The 24683-nt window shown below is 38.3% G+C and overlaps 1 protein-coding gene across 5 annotated transcripts in view; it reads left to right on the forward strand.

Annotated features, from left to right (window-relative positions):
- Positions 1–23627, forward strand: part of caska (calcium/calmodulin-dependent serine protein kinase a) — a 410842-nt gene extending 387215 nt beyond the window's left edge. For all 5 annotated transcript variants that reach the window (XM_072260443.1, XM_072260444.1, XM_072260445.1 and 2 more), the window contains 5 exons: positions 1118–1198; positions 1322–1402; positions 8163–8365; positions 12350–12433; positions 21755–23627. In XM_072260443.1, coding sequence (XP_072116544.1) covers positions 1118–1198; positions 1322–1402; positions 8163–8365; positions 12350–12433; positions 21755–21931 — 626 coding nt within the window. In that variant the 3' untranslated portion in view covers positions 21932–23627. The remainder of the gene's footprint in view (positions 1–1117; positions 1199–1321; positions 1403–8162; positions 8366–12349; positions 12434–21754) is intronic.
- The last annotated feature ends 1056 nt before the right edge of the window (positions 23628–24683 follow it).

The raw sequence follows: 24683 nt of genomic DNA on the forward strand, positions 1-24683 counted from the left end.
TATTGTGCTTTCACTCTCCTCAACCAGAAATCTAAGTCCTCCCATATTTCTAATGCTTCCATGTTGGCTAATAGTTTTGTATATTTATCAGAGCATGAGAGGGACAGGAATCGACAAGCTCCCTAAGGAAAGAAAGTTTTGCAGATGAAATGGCATTTAGCAGGAAGCATTTCATCTTTATGGGAGATGCATATTTCATTCATGTATTAACTACATTAGGTTTGTCATATAAGCATTCCTTCAAACCGTAGCGTGGAATTGTTTTTGTGTCTCCAATGGTTGGAATGATTTCAGATTTTCAAATTTTAGAATGTTCATTTGAACAAATGTTTCATCTTTTTCAACTAGCAGTCTGAATCATTGTGGTTTTAGGTTAAGATTAAGGCAAAGCTTTATATTTTTCCACTGTTAACCTCTGAAAAGTAAGTTCCCATGCTTGTCCTTATTACAGCCTGCATTTTTTTTTCAGAAGATTAGTTCATAATGGGCAAAATATCTGGTGGCTAACAGAAAACCGCTAACAAAAATCTAGTAATAAGTACTTACAGAAAAATTGATAGTCTTCATATCACTTTTTAATTGGCTAAGATTTTTGGCAGAACTTTATATCATTAAAGATGTGTTCCTCACCTTCCAGGTTTGCTCTATATGTTGTTCATTTTAATACCGTCTTTAGTATTCTGTAATGCTAAATACTATTGAAAAGATGTACACTTATCCCTTAAATTATTCTGAACAGTGCCAAAAACATCAAAATATGTACTTATCCCACTTTACTATAAGCTATTGTTCTGAGAAATTTTTAAATGAAGGAAAAATCAGATACCAGTTTCAATAACACCAATTATTCAATAACAAAATCAAGAACATTTCATCTCATATCATTTGAAAATGTGTGTTTTTTTTTACAAAGCAACTGTTCAATTGCAGAATAATACTTAATTGCACTGCACTCTACTCTGGAATAAAGAGTAATTCTTTGGTACTTCAGATCATGATAGATTTTGTAATCTTAGTCTGAAATTCCAAGAAATTATTTTAAAAATCCCTCTAATCTAACTGTTGTGAAAAAGAATCATAATATTCAATTGACTTTTACAATGGGTCTCTCTTTTAGTCTTCGATCAACTAGATCTCGTCACATATGAAGAAGTAGTAAAACTGCCAGCCTTCAGAAGGAAGACTCTGGTGTTACTAGGTAAATAAAAAGAAACTGTGATATAATTTCATTAATTGTACAATTGCATTTACTAATTACTGTTCAAGACATCTTTTAAAAGTGAATAAAATTTTGTTTTTACCTTTCTTATTTATGTAAAAGGAGCCCATGGAGTAGGACGACGGCACATTAAAAACACTCTTATTACAAAACATCCTGACAGATTTGCATACCCTATTCCACGTAAGTGGTGGATTTGGAAATATTGTATTTGTGTGAAATAGTTAAATCCTTAACAAAAACTATTGTAGTTTGTTGGACAGTCATGGTTGTTACACATCAGTTATTGTATTCATAAAAGTAGATTGCCTTTCAATCAAAGAAGCATTTTTGATCTTGTTTCAGGTTAACAGTATCTCCACCTTTTCTTGTTCTTCCTTTGAACTGGCTGTGAATTGGCATAGACTATGCACAAACAAGCATAAACACCTGCAGATTTGGACCAAGTTTTGGTTGGAAGCCATTTCTAGAAAGTTTAAAACACTAGTAAATGACAAAGAGAGTCATAAGGTTATATAAATATTCAGCATAAATACAGGTTCTTCAGCCCAAACAGTACATACTGAACTAATATAAGGGGCATATAGTACTGGCCTTGTCCCCCAGTTAAAACCTGATACCAACAGACCGCCACTCCTAACTTCTAGGAAGAATCCAACCTGTTTCTACGTTGCACTCGAATATGCCTTAGAGTAGCCCGTCAGATCCTCATTTAAGGTCTGAACCATGCCTTGAAGTTCAAAGTACATGTATGTCACCCAGAGGCGTATCTACGAAAAATAGCGTCTATGGCAGGCACTGAAATTGCGCCCCTGTCCAAAAATCTGACACCTGTCTTTTAGATAATTTTACCATAATATCAGCTCAAAAATACAAGTCAAGTTCGTTAATCTTTTAATTAACAAATTATGGCACTACATGAAAATTATAACTGCACCTTCCTTGCTTTCACTAATGCAAATTGGTCTATGATGTGATCAAAATCAGTTTTTTCAGTTTCTTCTCTTTCTACACTCAACAGAGCAAGATCACAGAGTCTGCTTGACCCATGGAGGCTCTCAAATACGGAAGTATTAGTTTTAACTTGCTGAATGATCTCTCACGGCTGGCGATGGAATCTGCGATGGTTAGCATTATCTGAGTAGCAATGGGAAGATTGGGGAAGGAGCTCTCATCTCCATACTGAACAATAAATTCAAGGAGCTCTTCAGGTCTTGATATTTTCATGTTGACCCGCCTTGATAGCAACATTCTGCAATCCAAAATTTCTTCATATAGCTGCTGTCCATCAACATCAGAGCTGTACAATTCGCCCAAATTTTTGCACTTCTTTAGGTCATTACTGTCGGTGCCAAAACACGGTCCCTCGACATCGAGAAGGAACCCAAACTTGGCGTCAGTGCCGTGCAAATGAGCGAACCTTTCGTCCATTTCTCTGTGAAAGCGGTCGAGTGTTCCCTTCATAACTCTTTCCATTTCCTCCTTAACTGTTAACCTAGCATCTCTCCAGTTCTCATCAGCCAATCGTTTCTTTTGTCTCTGACGTCTTTCAACTTCAATATTCCATTCTTGACAGAGACCGACTCCTTCTTCAAGTGACTTACTGACCAACACTTCTCTTTCATCATAAAAATAATCTTGGAGGGCTTTCAAGTCCAGGGCAGCATCGTGGAAGTTCATGCTAGGATCCTGCAGCCTCTTTTGAATACAGTCAATGTGAATGAGTACTTTGTTCCAAAATCCTAGCAACATAGAAAATCATAACAACATGCGGTTGTACAGCTGCCTTGTGTCACTTTTTGTTTCACTGGTCTCGTTTTCATTGTCTGTCATGTCCTGGAGAACTTGAAGTATCTCCTCAAGGTACTTGTTGACGGGCTTCACTGCTTGCACTCCACCTGGTTTTGGACTCCGACTTAACAACCACAGGCACGGCATTTTTGAGTTTTTCCCAGCACTGTGTTGAACAAGAGAAAAACACATAGAGAGCTTCGATGGTTCCAAAAAACGTGACCATCATTGTATCCTGCTTGGCTGCACGTACGCTCACCAAGTTGAGTGAGCGATTGTCACAATTCACAAACTCTGCCAGGTTGTTTTTCTCACTTATTCTTTGATGAACACCACTTCTGTGTCCAGCCATCACAGCTGCATTGTCATAGCACTGTGACTGACAATCTTGTAGCTCCATTTCGTCCTTCTCTAGCTGTTTCAAGATGTCTTCAACCAAGCTCTCAGCATCTTTCTGGCTTATCTGGATAAAACCAAGGAAGGACTCTCTAACACGGACTGTTTTCCTCTCAAAATCAACTTTCACATACCTCACTACTTCCCATGGTGTGCCTGATCAGGAGTCGGGTCGAACATGAGACCATAGTACTTGGCTTTACAAATGCTTCTCAGTAAACTCTGGTGAACAGTGGATGCCATCATGTGGATGAATTCGTTCTGCACACCCGGTGAAAGATAAGACGTGGATCCAGGATGACTTTCCAAATGAGTGAGGTGTTCTTTTATGACAGGGTCAAAAATGGCCAGTAGTTCAGTAAGCCAAGGAAATTTCCCACATTGGAGTCATCGTCTAGCTGATGTGACTCCGTGTCCTCGCAAAGCCAGGTTCTGAGTCGCAAGGAATTTTATGCAGTGAAGGCTTCTCGTCAAGATATCACACCATTTCTGCTTTTCCTTCTCAATCTGTGACTGAAATACCGCATTAATAACTCCTTTGTTTCCAAATAAATTTCTTTCCAATTCTTTCTACTGTGTGAAGCATTCCTGATGATTCTTGGCATTTTCATGAACACTAATCCTTTCAGGTGCTTTCCACTGGTTGAATCCACTTTCCTGCTCCAATGAGGATTGATGGTCTGACAACAGATACAAAATGCAGACTGTTTAGAAGGGGACTAGACCAACCATGAGCGAGTCACTTCCTCACCACGGCCATTTCCCAATTTTTTCCTCTTGAACCAAGTTTTGTTCATTGAGCAGTTATTTGTTGGTAGGAAAGGCCCCTCACTGTTCTGGAAATACTTTGAACCCAGCTTCATTATTTCTGTTCTCAACGTGTCAGGCAGAATTGCTTTTCCAGTATCCCTGTCGAACTTCAGAGGTCCAATGTCATGTTCAATCACTTTTGGTATGACTGTTCGAGGCTCTTTGACACCATCCAGTTCACTAGGTTCAGTGTTGTCAGGTAAAATCTCATCAATAACATCATCACCACCACCATCGTCTTCCCCTCCTGTCATGTCCACTCTGTGGCAGCCTCACTCTTAATCTCATCATACTCGGATTTATCTGACTTGACTTCCTCCTCGACTTGTGACACATTTGTACTTGATCCACCTTCGGATTCTAACAAACTTGTAGCAGGTGCAGGCGACTCCGTGGAACGTGTTGAACTACTTGTTCCAGGCTTTTCAAAGAAAGGTATGAAGAACTTGCTCAACTTCTTGGCTTTCTCCGCCTCCAACTTTCATCTCTTCTGTCCTTCAGCTCCACTTTCCTTCTTCGTGAAGAAACATTTCATGGTCTTCTTACACAATGCTCTGAAATAAGGCCATCCTAGTGCTTCTCATCCATGATAATCAAAGACAGATCACACATCTGAAGAAAATTCTTTTTTCACTATCCGAGGATGGCTTGTCTGACTTTAATAGAAACCGCCAAGTGGCGCCCAGCGCACTTGCCATACCTTAGATACGCCACTGATGTCACCATATGCATTTTCTTGCGACTATACTCAATAAATCTATCATAGATTAATAACCATAATAAAATCAATGAAAAACTACACCAACTTGGGCATTCAACCACTGTGCAAAAGACAACAAACTGCAAGCACAAAAACAAAGAGAGAATCATAATAAATATCGAGAACCCGAGATGAAGAGTCCTTGACATGAGTCAGTAGGTTGTGGGAACATTTTAATGATGGGGCAAATGAAGTAAAGTGGGGAAGCTGAACAGACAGTATGGCCCAGGAGCCCGTGATTTCTGGGCAACAAAGGTTTGCCCATTATGCTGGCAAAAGAACCCCAGATGTTGAAACAAGTTGTTTTAATGAAATTAGATAGCTCAGCAGACTTTCCCTTATGTTCTTCAGCTTGAAAGTATTTTGGCTATAATATAAAATGATATTCTTCTTACAAGGGCAGCTGAGATTTCAATGAGCAATTACACCTACAGCCTGTCTCCATAACAGAGTTAAGAAACAAAATATTGTAAATGAGAAGAAAAGTTAGAAAAGATGTAAGAGTCAAATCTGGTACAGATAAACAAAAAGGAGAGGAGTATTTAAAAAGAGAGAAATGATAATAAATTAATTGAAACTTTTAAAATTCAACGTTTTCCTAGCTACAGGAATTTTGTTTTCTTTCTCGTCTAGAGTATTAGCCCTCCTCACATTAAGAGTATACATGTACTGTTAAATAAAGCACAAATATCCTTCAGAGAACTTAATGGTTTAAATTGGGCAAATTCTTAAAAATAACAAAAGCAAAGATTCATGACTGTGTATGCAAAGCTAACTGCGTTATTGTTGTTCCTTTTCACACCTTGTAGCACATTGGGCGACACTTTTTGCATTTGACTGCTTTTTACGAGGCATAGTTGCTAGCTCAATGCTCAACCCAGCACAGATGGAAAGCGTGCAAGGAGTTGGCTGGATTCACCTCGAAGTCCAGTGCTGATGCCACTACACCACTGGCCAGCTAAAGCTAACTGTGGTGTAACCCAATCAGCTAATTTCTGCTGTTCATAATTCAGTTTCGTTTTCACCTGAAATTCCTGTTTCACATATTAATAAAATAATGCATTCCCATTATTCTTGCATTGGCATTTATTTCATTATTAAATAATATTATTTGTTTTTACTTTCTGGGCATCAGAGTAAATTTTTAAAATGCAAAGCATCTATGTTCAAAATAACTTATTAGATTATTTTCTTGCTTGTTTCATTGAAGAAATAATGTGATATCAGCCAAAATGGCGAAAACACTTTACCGTTGAATGGGGGGTGCAGTTAGTCAAGAATTATCACTTCAGATCCACTCTTCAAGGGGAGAGAGAGGCAGAAGAAAGCCATTTAGCCTGACTTCAGTGATTGGGAAGATGTTGCAGTTGGTTGTTAAGGATGAGGTTTCAGGATACTTGGAGGAACATGATAAAATAGGCTGTAATCAGCATGGATTCCTCAAGAGAAAATCTTGCCTGACAAATCTATTGGAATTCTTTAAGGAAATAACAAGCAGAATAGACAAGGGACAGTCAGTCAACATTGTGTACTTGGATTTTCAGAAGGCCTTTGACAAGATGCCACATGTGAGGCTGTTTAACAAGCTACAAGCCCATTGTATTACGGGAAAGATTCTAGCGTGGATTAAGCAGAGGCTTATTGGCAGGAGGCAAAGAGTGAGCATAAAGGGAGCCTTTTCTGGTTGGCTGCCAGTGGTGTTCCACAGTGGTCTGTGTTGGGACCAGTTCTTTTTACATTATATGTCAATGATTTGGATGATGGAATTACTTTGTTGCAAAGTTTGCAGACAATACAAAGGTAGGTGGAGGAACTGCTGGGTTTGAGGAAATAGTGAGGCTACAGAGGATTTGGGTTAGGGGATCGGGCAAAGAAGTGGCAGTTGGAATACAGTATCAGGAAGTGTATGGTGATGGACTTTGGTAGAAGAAATTAAATGGTTGTCTATTTTCTAAATGAAGAGGAAATACAAAAACCTGTGGCACAAAGAGATTTTGGAGTCTTTGTGCAAGATTCCCTAAAGGTTAATTTGCAGGTTGAGTCTGTGGTGAGGAAGGCAAATATTTCATTCATTAGCATTCTTAGCATTCATTTCAAGAGGACTAGAATATAAAAGCAGGGATGTAATGTTGAAACTTTTATAAAGCATTGGCAAGCCCTCATTTAGAGTATTGTGTGCAGTTTTGGGCCCCTTAGAAAGCATGTGCTGAAACTGGAGTGGGTTCAAAGGAAGTCCACAAACATGATTCCAGGATTAAATGGCTTGTCATATGAAGAGAGTTTGATGGCTCTGGGCCTGTATTCTCTAGAATTCAGAAGAATGAACCTCATTGAAATCTATCAAATGGTGAAAGGCCTTGATAGAGTGTACGTGGAAAGGATATTTCCTATGGTGGGAGTGTATTAAGACCAAAAGAGACAGCCTCAAAATAAAGGGGTGTCCTTTTAGAAGAGATATGGAATTCTGTGCCACAGGCTGCTGTGAAGGCCAAGTCTCTATGTATATTTAAGTCAGAGGTTGATAGATTCTTGATTAGTCAGCATGAAGGGATACATGGGGAAGGCAGAAAACTGGGGCTGAGAGGAAAAATAGATCAGCCATGAAATGGTGGAGCAGACTTGATGGGCCAATTGACCTAATTCTGCTCTTATATCTTATGGTCTTATTATCCAGTAGATTATCTTAGAGCACTGGATCCCATAATCTCTCTTAGCACCATAGACACTATTTTGTTTTCACACAGAAAGGATGGCAGTTGAACCTAACCACCTTTGGTTGCTTACCTCATCTAAAAATTTCCTTACTGTGGACAAATACCTATCATTCCTGCTTACCAGTTGACCTCACTGTGCTATGTGCTCAATGACCTCCTTTGATTTAATTAATCAAATTTACAATTTAAAAATGTTGTCCTCATGCTCAGATCCCACTTGGGCCTTATTTACCCTTTTTGAGTTCTACAAAGTGTCAGTACCCTGTGTTTCTCAAATTTGAGTTACTTTGTGTATTTCCTGTTCAATGTATAATCAAAGACCCAAGTTCTGTGATCCTCTCCCAAAACCTTTCTCTCCTCCTGTAAAATTTTCTTCAATGGTCAGAAAAGAATAATGAGCCAGCTGTCAGCTAGAACCTTAATTTTCAACAGCAATACCTGTCACCTAATGTAAAATTGTTTTTCTACATAGACACTACCAGACCTGCCAGAAAAGATGAAGAAAATGGCAAAAATTATCATTTTGTTTCACATGATCAAATGATGCAAGACATTTCCAACAATGAATATCTGGAATATGGCAGTCATGAGGATGCAATGTATGGAACAAAGCTGGAAACGATACGGAAAATCCATGAACAAGGACTCATTGCAATTCTAGATGTTGAGCCACAGGTCAGTAAGGGAACAGAAACCGTCATAATTTGAATATTATTGTTATTGCTCTGGTGTTATCCTGGCTATTGCCATACTTTTGCCATGTCGTTAGTGCTGCCAGTCAAGTTTCATTGTACAGTTTGTCAAGCAGTAACTATAATCAGCCTTGTTGGGCTTTTTAACCATCTGTCATCAGATTACTTATGGGTTGATGAAAGAAGAAAAACGTAAGTTATTATTCTTACTAACAATCGTTTCATACTTGGAGAAACCTTATTTTACTAAAAATTTGTTTTCAGGAAAAAATGTATTTAACTTGGTGAAATATCAATTCATTGTTGAGCTTACTGGTGACTGAATAATGTACCCGGTAACTCATTAAACCACATAGATCAGATAGGACCTTAAGTTACTGCTAACTTAGTGGATTTTTCCTGATTACAGTAGAGTAGCTACAATTGGACTCTGTTTTGTGGGATGAATTATTGAAGTGACATTGATCAGTATATGGTGACAAGCATTCTTCAAATCCTTCCCCATCTTTCATTCTTCAGTCCTGACAAAGGGTTCCGGCCCGAAACGTGACTCATTGTTTCTGACTGATGCTGCTGAGTTCATCCAGCGTACCGAAAGTGTTGCTTTGATCACAGCATCTGCAGATTATTTTGTGTTTATGGTGACCTCTGCTGGAAGCATAGTATATAGACCAGTTGAGCAAAAGAATGGGTTTACAATGGACACTCACAGTGAATTAATGGTCCAGATTGTGCTTTCGTGCCTATCAGCCACACAGTGTCCAGTGCACCTCAAATTACCATGTCAAAGTGAAATGCTAGCGTATCTGGACAGCACTGAGCACTCATATGGTTTACAGACAGCGTTTCTCTTTATTTGGGTGGAATTTCTGACACTGACAAGAACTTACTGAGTTCTTACACTCAGTAAGAACGGAAGTTTTTTTACACCATTTGCTTCATTTTAATACATTTAATTATATGAGAGCAAAAAGAGTTTTAATTTAATTTCTATTTGTATTTTAATGTTTTACTTCTAATTGTGTAAATCAATTTGAGTAGTTTTTAAATGTATCCACCTGTTAGAGACTTTGAGGTCTTTGAAGTAGATGGCATTAGAGCCTTCTGTGGGTCTAATGGGATGCTCTGATAAGACATGTTTACTGCTTGAGTTTGCTCTGCTTTCAGAGACACTTTTAGGTTTGGCCCTTTTTTACCTGGAGATTGAAAGTTTGGGCAACAGATCCAAAAATCAGTGGGTTCAGGATGGCTCAATGTTTACTTGAATAAAGTATAGCCTCACTATAACTGGCCCTACAAAATAATCAATTCTTTTAGGAAAGGTGAATGAGGCAAAATATATTGCAACTTACTGTATTTAAACAGATCAGGTTTTGTATATTTAATTATGTATTGTTATAGAAAGTTGATGATTTCTGCAATTAAACAAGAGGGAAGGCAGTGTTGTAATGTAAAACAGCACATTTTTTTTCTCGATTAAAAGTTGTTTGCAACTTTTGAAATGGCGCATTACACTAAAATGGAATAAATGATTCTGAATCGTTTTAGCATTCTTTAAATTTTTGATTCATAATTCTTCAGTTCAACAAAACAAAATGCAGTGCTCCTTTTGACAATGAAAGATGTTTGTTAAAAAGAGTGGTAGATGCAGAGAGTTTCATGACATTTAAGAAAGATCTAGAGGAATATTTGAAAATGGGAGTAGCATTGGTGGGTATTTATTGATCCACAGTAAGACCCCATAACTAATACTTAAATTCCTCAAAGACTCAGAAGGTTAATTGAACTATTTGGTGAGAGGGCACGATAGCATAGTGGGTAGTGTAACACCTTACAACGCCAGCAATCAATTTCTCCTCCCGTCTGTAAGGAGTTTGTACATTCATTCCATAAGACCATGAGATATAGGAGCAGAGGCCATCTGGTCCATCGAGTCTGCAACGCCATTCAATCATGGCTGATCCTTTTTTTCTCCTCCTCAACCCCAGTTCTCAGCCTTCTCCCCATAACCTTTGATGCCATGTCCAATCAAGAACCTATCAACCTCTGCCTTAAATACACCCAACACCTGGCCTTCACAGCTGCATGTGGCAACAAATTCCACAAATTCACCACCCCCACCCTTGAGCTAAAGAAATTTCTCCACATCTCTGTTTTGAAAGGGCACCCCTCTGTCCTGAGGCTGTGTCCTCTGGTCCTGGGCTCTCCCACCATGGGAAACATCCATTCCACATCAACTCTGTCTAGGCCTTTCAATATTCAAAAGGTTTCAATAAGATCACCCCTCATCTTTCTAAATTCCAGCGAGTACAGACCCAGAGCCATCAAACGTTCCTCATTTGATGACCCTTTCATTCCTGGAATCATCTTCATGAACCTCCTCTTGACCCTCTCCAATGCCAGCACATCTTTTCTAAGATGAAGGGCCCAAAACTGTTCACAATACTCAAGGTGAGGCCTCAACAGTGCCTTATAAAGCCTCAGCATTACATCCTTGCTCTTGTATTCTAGACCTCTTGAAGTGAATGCTACCATGGCATTTGCCTTCCTCACCACCGACTCAACCTGCAAGTTAACCTTTAGGGTGTTTTGCACAAGGACACCCAAGTCCCTCTGTGTCTCAGATTCCTGGGTTTTCTCCCTGTTTAGAAAATAGTCTGCACATTTATTTCTACTACCAAAATGCATGACCATGCATTTTCCAACATTGTATTTCATTTGCCACTTTCTTGCCCACTCTCTAATCTCAGTCCTTCTGCATTCTACCTGTTTCCTCAACCAATCTGCGGAACACACTAGTCCCTGGCAGCCAACCAGAAAAGGATCATTTTATACCCGTGACCATGTGGATTTCTTCTAGGTGCTCTGATTTCCTCCCACGTTCCAAACAGACTGGCCCCAGCACTCATCAGACTTTGCTGGTCATTAAAGCTAATCTTTAATCTTGAAACCTTGCATTTTGCAGCTCTATGAAGCTGTGAAAGTTATTTAATTAGTATTATATAAAAATCATGAGGGCTTGTTTAGGAGAGATCAATAATTAGTTAAAATTATCTGATAGTAAGGAAGTGAACTATAGCACTCAGATTTAACTGTAACTGAGATTTGCCATGCAAATTTGCTGTGAGAAGAATGAGCAGATGTACAGTTCCTTTTGCAGTCATCATTCCTTTCTGTTTTATTCAAGTTTAGTAATTTGGTCTGTTTCAGAGATCAACAATCTGGTAACAGACAAACTGTCTCGTACACAGACCAGCAAATGCTTCATGGAAAGTAGTTAGTTTACAGTGTTCATTGTATCTTGTTTTGCATTGATAGTGCGTACTAATTTTCAAATACAAGTCTTACCATAATTTTTTTAAAAACACATACACAGTTGTCTTAATTACTACCTTCAACCTAACATTGATCTTAATCATAGGGTCATAAAGTATTAAAACAAGCCTGTCAGCCCAACCTGACCATTGTGCCCACAGCATCTTACCTGCTCGTACTAGTTGCCCATGTTTGGCTCATAACCCTCCAAGCCCTTCCCGTCCATGTAACCTCTCTCCTTTTTGCTATCATTTAAATTTTCTGAAGAGAGCAAGAGGTTGAATAAGCAAGCAACCAGTGTTTTACCTTTGCAAATGGAGTTTTACCTCATTAATAAGGGTACATTTTGTTTGTCTATTAGGCTGAGGGATTCAGATGGTCCACATTTATGTGATTGAAATACGTTTGTACATGAATGTAGTTTATGAGCTACAGTTGCAAGAAAAAGTTAGTGAACCCTTTGCCATTACCTGGCAGATTGTGTTTGTCTATTATTGTGACTTAGACGAAGATCACATCATATTTTATGAGTAATTAATGCAGAAAACCAGGGTTCACAAACTTTTTCTTGCCAACTGTGCTTGTCCATACCATTGGTTTAAATTAACATTCAACTCCAGGCTTTACTGATCATGAAACTTATCTACCACAGGCACTGAAGGTTTTGAGAACTGCAGAGTTTGCTCCATTTGTTGTATTCATTGCTGCCCCGACTATTACTCCAGGCATGACTGAGGTAAGGAAGAAAAAACAATTTATGGTACACTGAATTTCTCATTTAGGCTGTTAGATTTTTATTATTTCGTTGAATTGAAGTAATTGAATTCCTGTGGCAATCTTTAGAAACAATTGTTCAAATTATTAATAATTAAATCTTCCAGATTTGTTTCTTAGTCTCAGTGCTTCAGATGAACAGGAACAAATTGTTCAGCAATACTATGAACATTTTTTTTTCTCCAGGAGACATAGAGGCCTCAATAGTTTCCTCAGAATGATGCATGTGGAAAAAAAAGTTAATCTAAAATAGTCATTCTTCTTATACGTGATTAGATATTAATGATAAGTACTTGTGGCTTTTGCAGTTCGGAAGAGTAAAAACATTAATTAAAGTTATGAAATATGTAACTTTCTGAATGCATTATGTTAGTATGTCTCAACAGAGCAATTAATTAAGCTGCATCATTATTTGTATATGTACATTGTTTTGTTCAGTGTATCAGGTAACCTGAGATGTCAAAATGTTTTCTAAAAAGTAAGCATTATTAGTTCTGTTTGTACAAATGGCAGAATTCACATATATTTGGAAGTAATTGCTTTGATAATGCCATCCTGACCTGCGTTGGATAATTATCATTGATGTTGGACTGTGTGGAGTTATAGGCAGTACAGCCTTCCTTGCAGAAGTTGATTATTTGTTTCAAATAAAATTTATGAATGTTATTTATAATGGTAGTGGAATGAAATGTTTTGGAAACCACTTCCCAGCGGTAACTTGCATTTGTATAGCATCTTTAATGCATCTTTAATCTTTAATGATCCAGGTTGCTTCTCATAAGAGCAGATAATAAAATTATCATTGTTACAAAAAAGACTTAAAGGCTGATTAAAAAAAAAACATTGTTTGAAGAGAGTGGGTAGATAGAATTAAGGAGCATCTTTATGTAGAAATGTAGAATTGGAAATGTTTAGCAAGTAAATTTAGGATCTGGGACTATCCTGCAGAAAATATAAGCCTTCATTGGTAGAGCAAAGAAGATAGGGATATCCAGTTTGTTAAAAAAAAACTATATTCTTGGGAAATATAGCCAAGGTTGCAGGTAAATAAATGAGATAAAACACTAAGAAATCTGAATGCTAGGCAGAACCAATGCACATGAATGAGACAGTGGTAGACTGGAAGCTCATCTAGCACAAAGGTGTTGAATGAAAGAGGCTTGGTGATGATTAAGTTTACTGCAGAATCTTGGATGAACCTAAAATCTCTCAGAAATTATTGAAATGCAGGAAAATTGAAGTAAGAGAAAATGCTGAATAGGCAGGCCTCATCTGTGAAGTTATGATTATACCATGGTGCAGCAGGCAGAGCTGGAGATCTGTTCAGTAGGGATCAATCCCGATCTGCAGTGTACATGGGTGGAATTTGTTCTTCTCCCAGAGATGGTGTAAACATCCTCAGTATCATTCAGTTTCCTCCTGTAACCCAAAGATCAAATGATTGGTAGGTTAATTGGTTACTGGAGATTACCACTAGAGTAGGTGACTGGTAAGTAAATTGGTGTACAGTTGGTGCGCACGAGGGGGAGATTGAGTTACAGGGAAATAAGTGGGGGGGAAATAATCTTTGGCATCTGAGGTACAGTGGAAAAACTTTGGCTGTCTTGGCCATGGCACCTGCATAGTTGGTCCAGGACAGGCTAATGGTGCGTTCACTCTTAAGAACTTAAAGCTTTCAACCCTCTCGACCTCCACCATTGATCTAAACAAGAGCATGTGCAATACCCCCAGTTCCTAAAGACAATGACCAACTCTTTTGTTTTGCTGACATTGAGGAAAAGGTTATTGCCATGAAACCAAGTCTCTAGGCTCTCTACCTTCTTCCTGTATTCTGACTTTTATTTGAAATACAGCCCGTTACTCTGTAAACGTGTAATGGAGTTAGAGCAAAATCTGGCCACACAGTCATGAGTGTAATTGGAGTAAATTAGGGGTTGAGAATGCAACTTTGTGAGATTCCAGTGTCGGGCATAAACATGCAGGAGATGTCACTGCCTATCCTTATTGTCCTTCTGGTCCGGAAGTCAAGGATCCAATTGCAAAAGAAGGTGTTTATTCCTGGGTCATGCAGTGTGGAGATAAATTTTCTTGGGATTTTAGTACTGTAGGCAGAGCTATAGTCAATAAACTGTGGTCTAACATAGGTGGCTTTGCTATCCAGGTGCTCTGGAAATAAATGGGGAATAGTGTCCATTGTTGGACCTGTTTTAATAGTAGATGTATTGCAGTGGGTCAAGATTTTCTGGGAGGCTAGAGACAAATGTGTGCCATGACCAGCCCCTCAAAACATTTCATGATGAGCCACCAGGAAAAGTGCCAACAGGGAGTCATTAAGGCACATTACCTTATTTTTCTTAGGTACAGGGATAATAGTGGTCATCTTAAAGCAGGTGGGGATCTCATATTGAAAGAGCAGGAAAAGTCAGAGTGGAAGATGGAATGCAGAGATGCCCTCTGATAGGGTGGGAAGTAGAACGGATAAAATGGCTAAGAGATGATAGTGCAAAGCAAAAATCTGGGGTGATTTGGATGAGGGATGAAGGGCTGAAGCAGCAGTATTGTTAAAGTTATCAAACAATATACTTTAACTAGAAATGCTAATTACATGAAATTGCTGAACTGGACTTCGAGTTCAGCAGACTAATATCCCTGGTTAGCAAACAAGATGTTGTTCATTAACTTTATGCTGAGCACTGGCAAGTTAAAGTATTGGTGTGGGTACAGTGATTGAAACACTGGGCTAGTAATGCAGAGAGCTGGTTTAACAGATCATAGATTGTTCAAATCCCACAACAGCAGTGATAGAGGATAAATTCAGTAAGTTAAACAACATGGGATGCTTTGTTTTTTAAAAAAAATACTAGCCTCCATACTGGCAACCACAAAAGCATCAGAGTGCCGTGATAGTGCAGCTGGTTCACCGATTATCTTAAAGAGGACAAACTTTATGTCCTCAGCTAGTTTGGCTTTTGTGATCCCAAATCCACAGCAATGTGACTAACTGCCCTAAATGGTCTTTCAGTCTTTTAGTTGCATCATTTGGAGACAATTTAAGCATAAATCAAGATAAACCTCACACCATCATCCTGCAGCAAAACTGGTCATAATCCATTTGACTTGCAACTTCTTCCTCATGGATTTATTCTTGCATAGCTTACTTACAGAAATATACCTTACAAGCAGTATGGTGGACACCTCCATCACAGCTCCTACATAAATCTTGAAGTCTTGTAGCTTCAGTTTAAATGTGGAAAGGAACCCTCCTTACGAATACAATTCTCCCTCCTTGCTCATCTAGCGAGTCAGTGCTTCTCTATATTGAGTAACAGTAGGAAGAAGTTTTGAGAGTTACTAGGACATGTAATATACTCCAGAATCAGGTTTAATACCACTGACATACTGTATGTCGCCAAATTTGTTCTTTTGCAGCAACAATACAGTGCAATACATTAAACAATACTATACAATAAGAAATATATATACTAATTTAAATTAAATAAGTGCAAAAAGAGAGCAAAAATAGAGAAGTAATGTTCACAGGTTGGTTCACTGTGCATTCAGAAATCTGATGGCAGAGGGAAAGAAACTGTTCTAAAACATTGTGTGTGTTTTCAGGCTCCTGTACCACCTTCTTGATGGTGGTAATTAGAAGAGAGCACGTCCTGGGTGACAGGAGTCCTTAATGATGGATGCTGCCTTTTTGAGGATGTCCTCTATACTGGGAAGGCTAGTGCCCATGATGGAGCTGGCGAAGTTTACGATCCTGTGCAGTTGCCCCTCCATACTAGATGGTTATGCAACCAGTTTGAATGTTCTCTATAGAAATGTGCTAGAGCTTCTGATGACATATCAAATCTCCTCAAATTCCTAATGAAATATTGCTGCTGGTGTGCCTTCTTCATAATTGCAAAAAATATATTGGACCCAGTATTAGATCTTCAGAGATGTTGACACCCAGAATCTTGAAAGTGTTCACCTTTTCCACTGCTGACCTCTCAATGAGGACTGGTATGTGTTCCCTTGTCCACCTTCCTGAAGTTTACAATCAGTTCCTTTGTCTTACTGACTTTGAGTACAAGGTTGTAGTTACAATACTATTCAATCACCTGATCTATCTTACTCCTGTATGCCACCTCATCACTATCTGTGATTCTGTCAACAAAAGTTATGCTAGCAACAAATTTATAGATGCAGCTTGAGCATGCCTAGCCACACAGTTTTGTGTGTAGATAAGAGTAGACCAGTGGCCTAAGCATGTGCTGTACTATTCTATGTTCTATGTATCAGTGAGGAGATGTTATTTACGATCCGCACTGACTGTGGTCCCCAGTGAGCAGGTCAAGAATCCAAATGCAGGGGAAGGTACAGAAGCTCAGGTTTTGAAGCTTGTTGTTGATTTGTACTGACGGGATGATGGTGTTGAACACCGAGCTGTAATCAACGAACAGCAACGTGACGTAGGTATTACTTTGCCCTGGGATCCAAGGGTGAGGGAGAGCCACTGAGACTGCATCCACTGTGGACCTGTTGTGGCGGTGGGCAAATTGCAGCAGGTCCAGCTCCTTGCTTAGGCAGGATTTAGCCGTGACCAATCTGTCTAAGCACTTTTATCACAGCAGATGTGAGTGCAACTGGTTTTGGTCTTTTGAGGCAGCTCACCCTGCTCTTGGGCAGTGCTAGTGCACCATGACTACAGAAAGCACAATTATGCATTAAGTTATTTCAACAACACTTCTAAAAGCTATTACTTCAACCATCGAGAAAAATAAGTACATCAGAAACCTCCACCTGTCAGTCCCCTTTAAGCAACACACTATCCTCATTTTGAAATACATTGCCCATTTCTTTGTCATTGCTAATCTAAAATTCCTAGAACTTTCTCGCAGCAGTTTTGTGGTCCTACACCTTTTGCCGCTCACCACCTCACCACCACCTTCTCAAGGGCAATTAGTTATGGTTGGAGGGACGTTGATTGTAATAAATAGTCACGACTTTTAAAAAGGTAATGGAGAATTCATAGTTAGAATGAGTTGGTGATTAGAGGCTTGATGGTTGTGTTTGTGGGTCGAATGGAGGTGTTCAGCAAAATGGTCACCAGTGTGCTTGCAGCTTTCTCTGTGCTGGGAAAGCCAATGTAACTGAGAATTACAGCATATCAGGTAGAAAGAAGTACAAGTAAATTGTTCATTCACTTTGAAACTGTTTTGGAGGTCCTGGGCATGGGAAAAGAGAAGTGAAAAAGGTAAGTGCCATATTTCCTATAGGAGGAAATGCAATATTTCAGAAGTGAAAGTAGATCTTGACAACAGAAGCTTAATTCAAAGTGAAATATGATGCAACTTTTGTGCACAGCCAGGGTTAGCCTGAGATGTGGTCAGGGAGGGTGATAGTATCAATGAGTGGTACATGGAGTTTGTGAAAGGACTAAAGATGATGGTTTGTTTATGTCATTGTTTAATTGGAGGAAAGTTTGCTGAATATCTGATAGCCAACAAGTTAGAAGTTGTTTGAAGCAATGTTTCTGAGATTGGAGCTGATTATTATTGCCAAATATGAAGAGATTGACATTTTTAAATGATTTTACTTGCATGGCGTATTGAAAATGGGAAACAAGGATGGGTCAAAGATAACCTTGGGAAAAATTCAGAAAAAAAACTTCTGATTTGGTATGTTGGTGCAAAGAAACATTTTTAAATAAGAGAAGGTTTGTGCAAATCTATGGTTCAACTCCTTCGTCCAATTTCAAAAAATCGTTTCCTTTTCCAGCCACTTCCTGGAACTTTGCGGAGTATGTTAAAATAGGGTCATATTATAGCAAGATTCTCATATGTAAATGTTCAGGCACTGATTCTGGTGGGACTGAAAAACATTCACTTATCTTAGGGCAACCACATTTAAAAGAAACAAGACTGTCACACTGGTTTGGAGCATAGATACCACAGGTGACTGAATAGAGTCACCTATTACTTTTGTTATCCAGTCCACAAATATTATCAACTAATGCTGGAGCAGTATTACTAGTCTAAGCAGTCATGGTTGCAGGAAGCAATGTGGGAAGCTAATGTGATGAGTTGGATTGAAATAATTAGACTTATGAAGAAAGAGTTCACAGTGAAATAACTTTGTAAACTTGATGCTTTATAAAGAATAAATTTCTTAAAGCTTATTGTTATGTATGTAGCTCAGACTCTCTTCCTCTTTGTCTGTTCTTTTATTATTTAAACTCACATTTTATGTTTACTTTCTTATATCCCTTCTGATTTTCACAAAGCTCCCAAGGTGGTGCAAAAAGCTCCCTGTAAGTATTTTTATTAGTCAGGGATGACTTTGAAAATGGTGATCTTAGTTGTAGCTTTAGTGATGCTGTATTCATCTTTGAGAAAAGTTTTGGTTTTCTTCAAGATGGCAATTAGAGCATTGAGTAAAAGTTGTTTTACTGTTTGTCCTGTAAGTCTTTTAATCACATGATAGAGAAAATCAGACTTGTAAAAACAGATATCCATCATTTCTGATAGCATTAGTTAAGATGCACAGAGATTTCTCTGAAGTAGTTTTGAATCTCCTTTCGATAGGTCTTTATTGAACCTATTCTTTTGAGTGTTTAGTTCCCAGTTATATTCTATTTCACTATTTTGTTCATAATCTTTGTTAATCAAGTATTTTAAAACAATGTTTATCATTTTAGTTGGGAAATTGCTGTATAGTTCAACTTGAGAAACATTTTTGAAACACATAACACTGTCTTGAATTATAATTTGCATTTTTAACAGTTTCAGTAAGTTGATTGCTACTTTGCCAAGTTAATGTAAAGGAATCTGACAGTGTCAGCCAGCATTTCTGAAACATGTTCACATTGAAAAGAGTCTTTTGTCATTTCAGTTACACGTGAAAAATACTGACTAAAATTTAGACCAGCTGCAGAACAAGCATGGGGTAGAATCAGTTCAATCTAGCCCACTTAATTGAAAAAAAACAATAAATTAAGGAGGCTGTTGAGGAAGTTAGGTAATAAGGTGTTTCATAGGTTAAAAAAACAGAAATGAGGTTTAAAGCACTGGGTAGCTGAAGGCTACCAGCAGTTTGGTGGAGGATGCTTAGGGGTACACAAGGTAAGGCAGTCTCAGGATGGCAGCTGGGGTGAAAGTGTGGCTGAAAAGATTCGCTGAAGGTGGGATGAAACTAGCCATTGTTCCCTTGGGTGAGGAACATGTGACTTACTCCCTCTGATAAATCTGTCAACTTCCACATTTAAAAAAATTTCAGGAGAGCTTTTCTACAATCTGTTCCCACCCTCTGGTTTACTTATGGAACCATAGAACACTACAGCATAGAAAACAGGCCATTCAGCCCTTCTAGTCTGTGCCAAAACTTTATTCCACTAGTCCCATTGACCTGCACCCAGTCCATAACCCTCCAGACCTCTCCCATCCATGTATCTATCCAATTTATTCTTAAAACTTAAGAGTGAGCCCGCATTTACTACGTCAGATGGCAGCTCATTCCACACTCCCACCACTCTGAGTGAAGTTCCCCCTAATGTTCCCCCTGAACCTTTCCCCTTTCACCCTAAAGCCATGTCCTCTCGCATTTATCTCTCCTAATCTAAGTGGAAAGAGCCTATTCACATTAACTCTCTCCATACCCCTCATAATTTTGTAAACCTCTATCAAATCTCTCCTCATTCTTCTACGCTCCAAGGAATAAAGTCCTAACCTGTTCAATCTTTCCCTGTAACTCAACTCCTGAAGACCCGGCAACACCCTAGTAAATTTTCTCTGCATTCTTTCAATCTTACTGATATCCTTCCTATAGTTAGGTGACCAGAACTGTACACAACACTCCAAATTTGGCCTCACCAATGACTTATACAACCTCACCATAACATCCCAACTCCTATACTCAATACTTTGATTTATGAATGCCAGGATGCCAAAAGCCTTCTTTACAACTCTGCCTTGCCTGTGACGCCACTTTCAGGGAATTATGTATCTGAACTCCCAGATCCCTTTGTTCCTCCACACTCCTCAGTGCCCTTCCATTTGCTGTGTATGTCCTACCTTGATTTGTCCTTCCAAAATGTAACGCCTCACACTTGTCTGCGTTAAATTCCATCTACCATTTTCTGGCCTATTTTTCCAGTTGGTTCAGATCCCTCTGCAAGCTTTGAAAGCCTTCCTCGCTGTCCACAAAGCCTCCAATATTAATGTCATCAGCAAACTTGCTGATCCAATTCACTTGTATATCCGATCTCTCAGAACACCTTCCAATAATTTACCTACTACTGATGTCAGGCTCACTGGCCTGTAATTACCTGGTTTACTTTTGGAGCCTTTTTTAAACAATGGAACAACATGAGCTACCCTCCAATCCTCCGGCACCGCACCCGTGGCTAAGAACATTTTAAATATTTCTGCCAGGGCCCCTGCAATTTCTACACTAGTCTCTCTCAAGGTCCAAGGAAATATCATGTCAGGCCTGAGGGATTTATCTACCTTTATTCGCTGTATGGCAGCAAGCTCCTCCTCCTCTTTAATCTCTATGTGTTCCATGACACTACTGCTTGTTTCCCTTCCTTCCATATACGCTATGCCAGTTTCCTGAATAAATACTGATGCAAAAAAATTGTTTAAGATCTCCCCCATCTCGTGATGCTCCATACATAGACGACCACTCTGATCTTCTAGGGGACCAATTTTGTCCCTTACTATCCTTTTACTCTTAATATACTTGTGGACATGAGAATAACTTCAGAAATGCAAGTGTTTGGCAGCCCTGCTGTATTGCCCATGCCCAAACTTTCAGACATGAGGTTCTTGTTTCTGAATTCAGTCAATAATTAGATCAAAAACTAGACCATGGACTACTAATGCTGGGCAGTATTTTGTACTTTATCAGGCTTAATCAGAAAATTGCAGCAATATTCACACCAATCCCGCTATCTCTAATGCACCAACCAAATTTGTTCCTTCTGTTGAATCTGATAAGAAAACAATGTAAACCATAAGCTTGATTTGCAATTGATGCTAAACTGTCTTGGTGCAATTGACTGCTATCCAAAATGTTTTGTGGATTTTCTGTGTTTAATTAGAATGAAAAAGTTAAGTAAATGTTGGTACTCTTAAATAAAAAGCAGTAGTTGCTGTAAATATTCAGTGGGTCAAACAGTGTCAATGAACCGAGAAACAGGTAATATGGATGTACTTTAAGTTTGGGAAAATTCCATTAGAATCTGACTTGGTTGAGCTCCATTGAGTTGAAATTCAGTTTATCTTTTTCTCTTCAGGATGAATCTCTTCAGCGTCTACAGAAGGAGTCAGAAATTCTACAGAGGACATATGCACACTACTTCGATCTAACCATAATCAACAATGAAATAGATGAGACCATCAGGCATCTGGAAGAAGCCATTGAACTTGTGTGTACTACACCGCAGTGGGTTCCTGTATCCTGGGTATATTAAAGACTGGAGAGAGAAACTATGAACTTTATCATTCCCTAGCAACACCTGACATTAGACTTTGTAAATGACCATGCATCAAATCTTGCCCCTTATAGACTGCCTAGGATTAGTGTGCCCTGACTTTTTTTTTCTGACTATTGTTATGTCCTTCTAGATGGATTGAGAGCGAAAATATCAAACTCTGAAAGTGACAGTGTCCCTTTTTAAAATTCTGAGAGGATTGTACTTCCATTATTAAAATCAGATCTACAAATGCCTCCTGATCTATAGATACTATTACTCAAGTTGTTTTTTTTTCCCCAAAATTTTTGGGATCTATTTTACTTGGTATAATTAATGCAGTCTGACTATGTTGCTATCTGTTTGAAATTTAATTTCACATGGATGGTTTTGTGCATAGATACAGATTGTACATTTTCTGATGTTCCTAAGTAGTCAAAGAATAATTGGCACAAGCTTTATTGTCAGCAAAGTCATGAATATCTGCAGTCATATATCTGAGGGCTGGGTAGAGAAGGGCATTAAGTAGGTATGATTTTTTTTCACACAGACCAGTCAATTTCATAAAGGGGATACTGTCATTTACAATTTTAAAATGTACAAACATTTTAGGAATTTGAATCAGGTTTTACTGCATGTGGACAGTTACAAGAATTCATGCTGTTGGTGTATCTGTGTTGGAAACTGTATTCTACAGCAATGTACATTCCATTTGTTGGAAAAATTACCCAAGGGAATTAATTCAAAAAAATTGTAAACCTATGCACATCCCTTGCATTGTGGGCAAGTTTATAAATGACTGATTTTTAATCATGTAGTGAAATGTGTTTGTACTTTGTTGCAATTTAATTTGTTCTAAGGGGAAGAATTAGCAGTTCTGCCATTTCAGATATGTGTCGTCTTTGAATATAAATATTTTAATTATGTTCCGTCTGGAAGAATGGTTTAATTTTTATCATTGAATTATATGTATTAAAATGCACAAATTTTACTAAAGAAATACTGTGCAAAAAAAACAAGTTTGTGAACAGATACAGCAGTTCAGCTCACGTCACTACTTCATTCAAACTGGCCTACAGTGCTACTGAAGACGACAATTACAAAAACTGCAATTGGACTGTTGTTTTTAAAATAATATATAGGTACTTCCCTTTATGTGGTTGTTTTTATTTCCTGTGATTTTATGCTTATATGGAGCTCAAACTCACCCAGCCATGTTAAATCAAATAGGCTGCAATTATTGAACTTCAGTACAGCTGCCGAAGATGTTATTGTGTTTCAATACAGGGCTGTAAGTTCTATACTTTTGTAACTGGTCAGTGCTAAGACCAGTATGGTGCTGGCCATCGGAACTGAACAGTACCTCTGTTCATGTAATATAAAAATGAAAATACTGTGGAAAATTGTAAAAGAAAACGAAGCACAATTTCACAACTGGAATTTATTGAGCATTTTCATATTTTCTGGAAAATTCCATTCCGGTAAACAAAAAATAGTATTTTATAAAACTGTTCCCATCTGGACTTTAGAGCACAGAGGAATGCATTGTTTGCCTTAAAACATTTTGTAACTTAATTCCTGCTTTCTTTGATGTAATGCCATTCCTAACAGTATTGAAAGGAGATTTACATATCTGTTCTACATTTCAGAAAATGCGTATTGTTCAACGTTGCATAAATGCTTTCGTGAAACACAATTGGCAATGGAAATCTGTATTAAAGGATAAGTGGTACAGTTGAAATCCTTGAATAATTGAAAATGTAGATCAACTGAAATGAGAGTATTTTAAGTCTGAATAATTTTATACTGCAGTCCTACTGCAACAGCAAAACAGACTAATTACACCAACATTAATGAAATGCTGTTAATTGAAAACTATTAAGTTTTCATGTTTGTTCAGATGACGGTTAATTTTAAAAGACATAGTAGAATCAATAACTATCAGAGAACACAGAATCTAGAAATCCCAGAACATAGAGACATTACCCACTCTGACTAATGTTCATTCTCAGACAAGATGAGAAAATTCTCCAATTGTGCTATAGAAAACAAATTTAAACCTTAGTTTTACATGCTTATGGTTTTGATTGTACGATATCAATGAGGGGTAATATAAAAGTTATTTACATTATTTGGATGAGTATGTAAAAACCAGTTCATCTGAAAATTTAAAAATTGCACTCACAGGCACACATCTATAACCAAAATAACGTGTCAGAAAACATGTTTTGAGAACAAACTCATCCAGGTGCTCGGTTTCTCAAATGACATCATCTGTTGACTTGAAATTGCTGTGAAACAGTCAGTTGTCTGGAAATCCAACTGCATATTTTTTTCAGCATTATGCAATTGGAAGTAATTTTCCCCATGAGTAAAGCAAAATATTGACTATTTTTGAGCCATTTACCCAGGCTTTGACTAGCTTGAATACCCTTTGACCCTAATGTGATCTACAGGATGACATCACTCAGCCTTGCAATATTCATTTTAGAGCATTGTAGGGAGATGTTCACCATGTCATACCAGCCGGACTCAATATTGAGGGCTAATTAGTCAATGTGGTTGAATGTCCATATTGTAGCTCTGAGAGCTCTATAAGGTAAGTGATATACTAATCCCCTCTCCAATTTGCAAACCCCAATCCTGGATTTATCTCCTTTCCCCCTCACATAAAACAGGCAGATCTGGCTTCTGGTTCCCCTGCTGCTGCTCTTACATCCCATCTGCAACTGCTTCCTCCTCCAACGGCATT

This window comes from Mobula birostris, chromosome 6 (assembly GCF_030028105.1).
Source record: "Mobula birostris isolate sMobBir1 chromosome 6, sMobBir1.hap1, whole genome shotgun sequence".
NCBI classification, from domain to species: Eukaryota; Metazoa; Chordata; class Chondrichthyes; order Myliobatiformes; family Myliobatidae; genus Mobula; species Mobula birostris.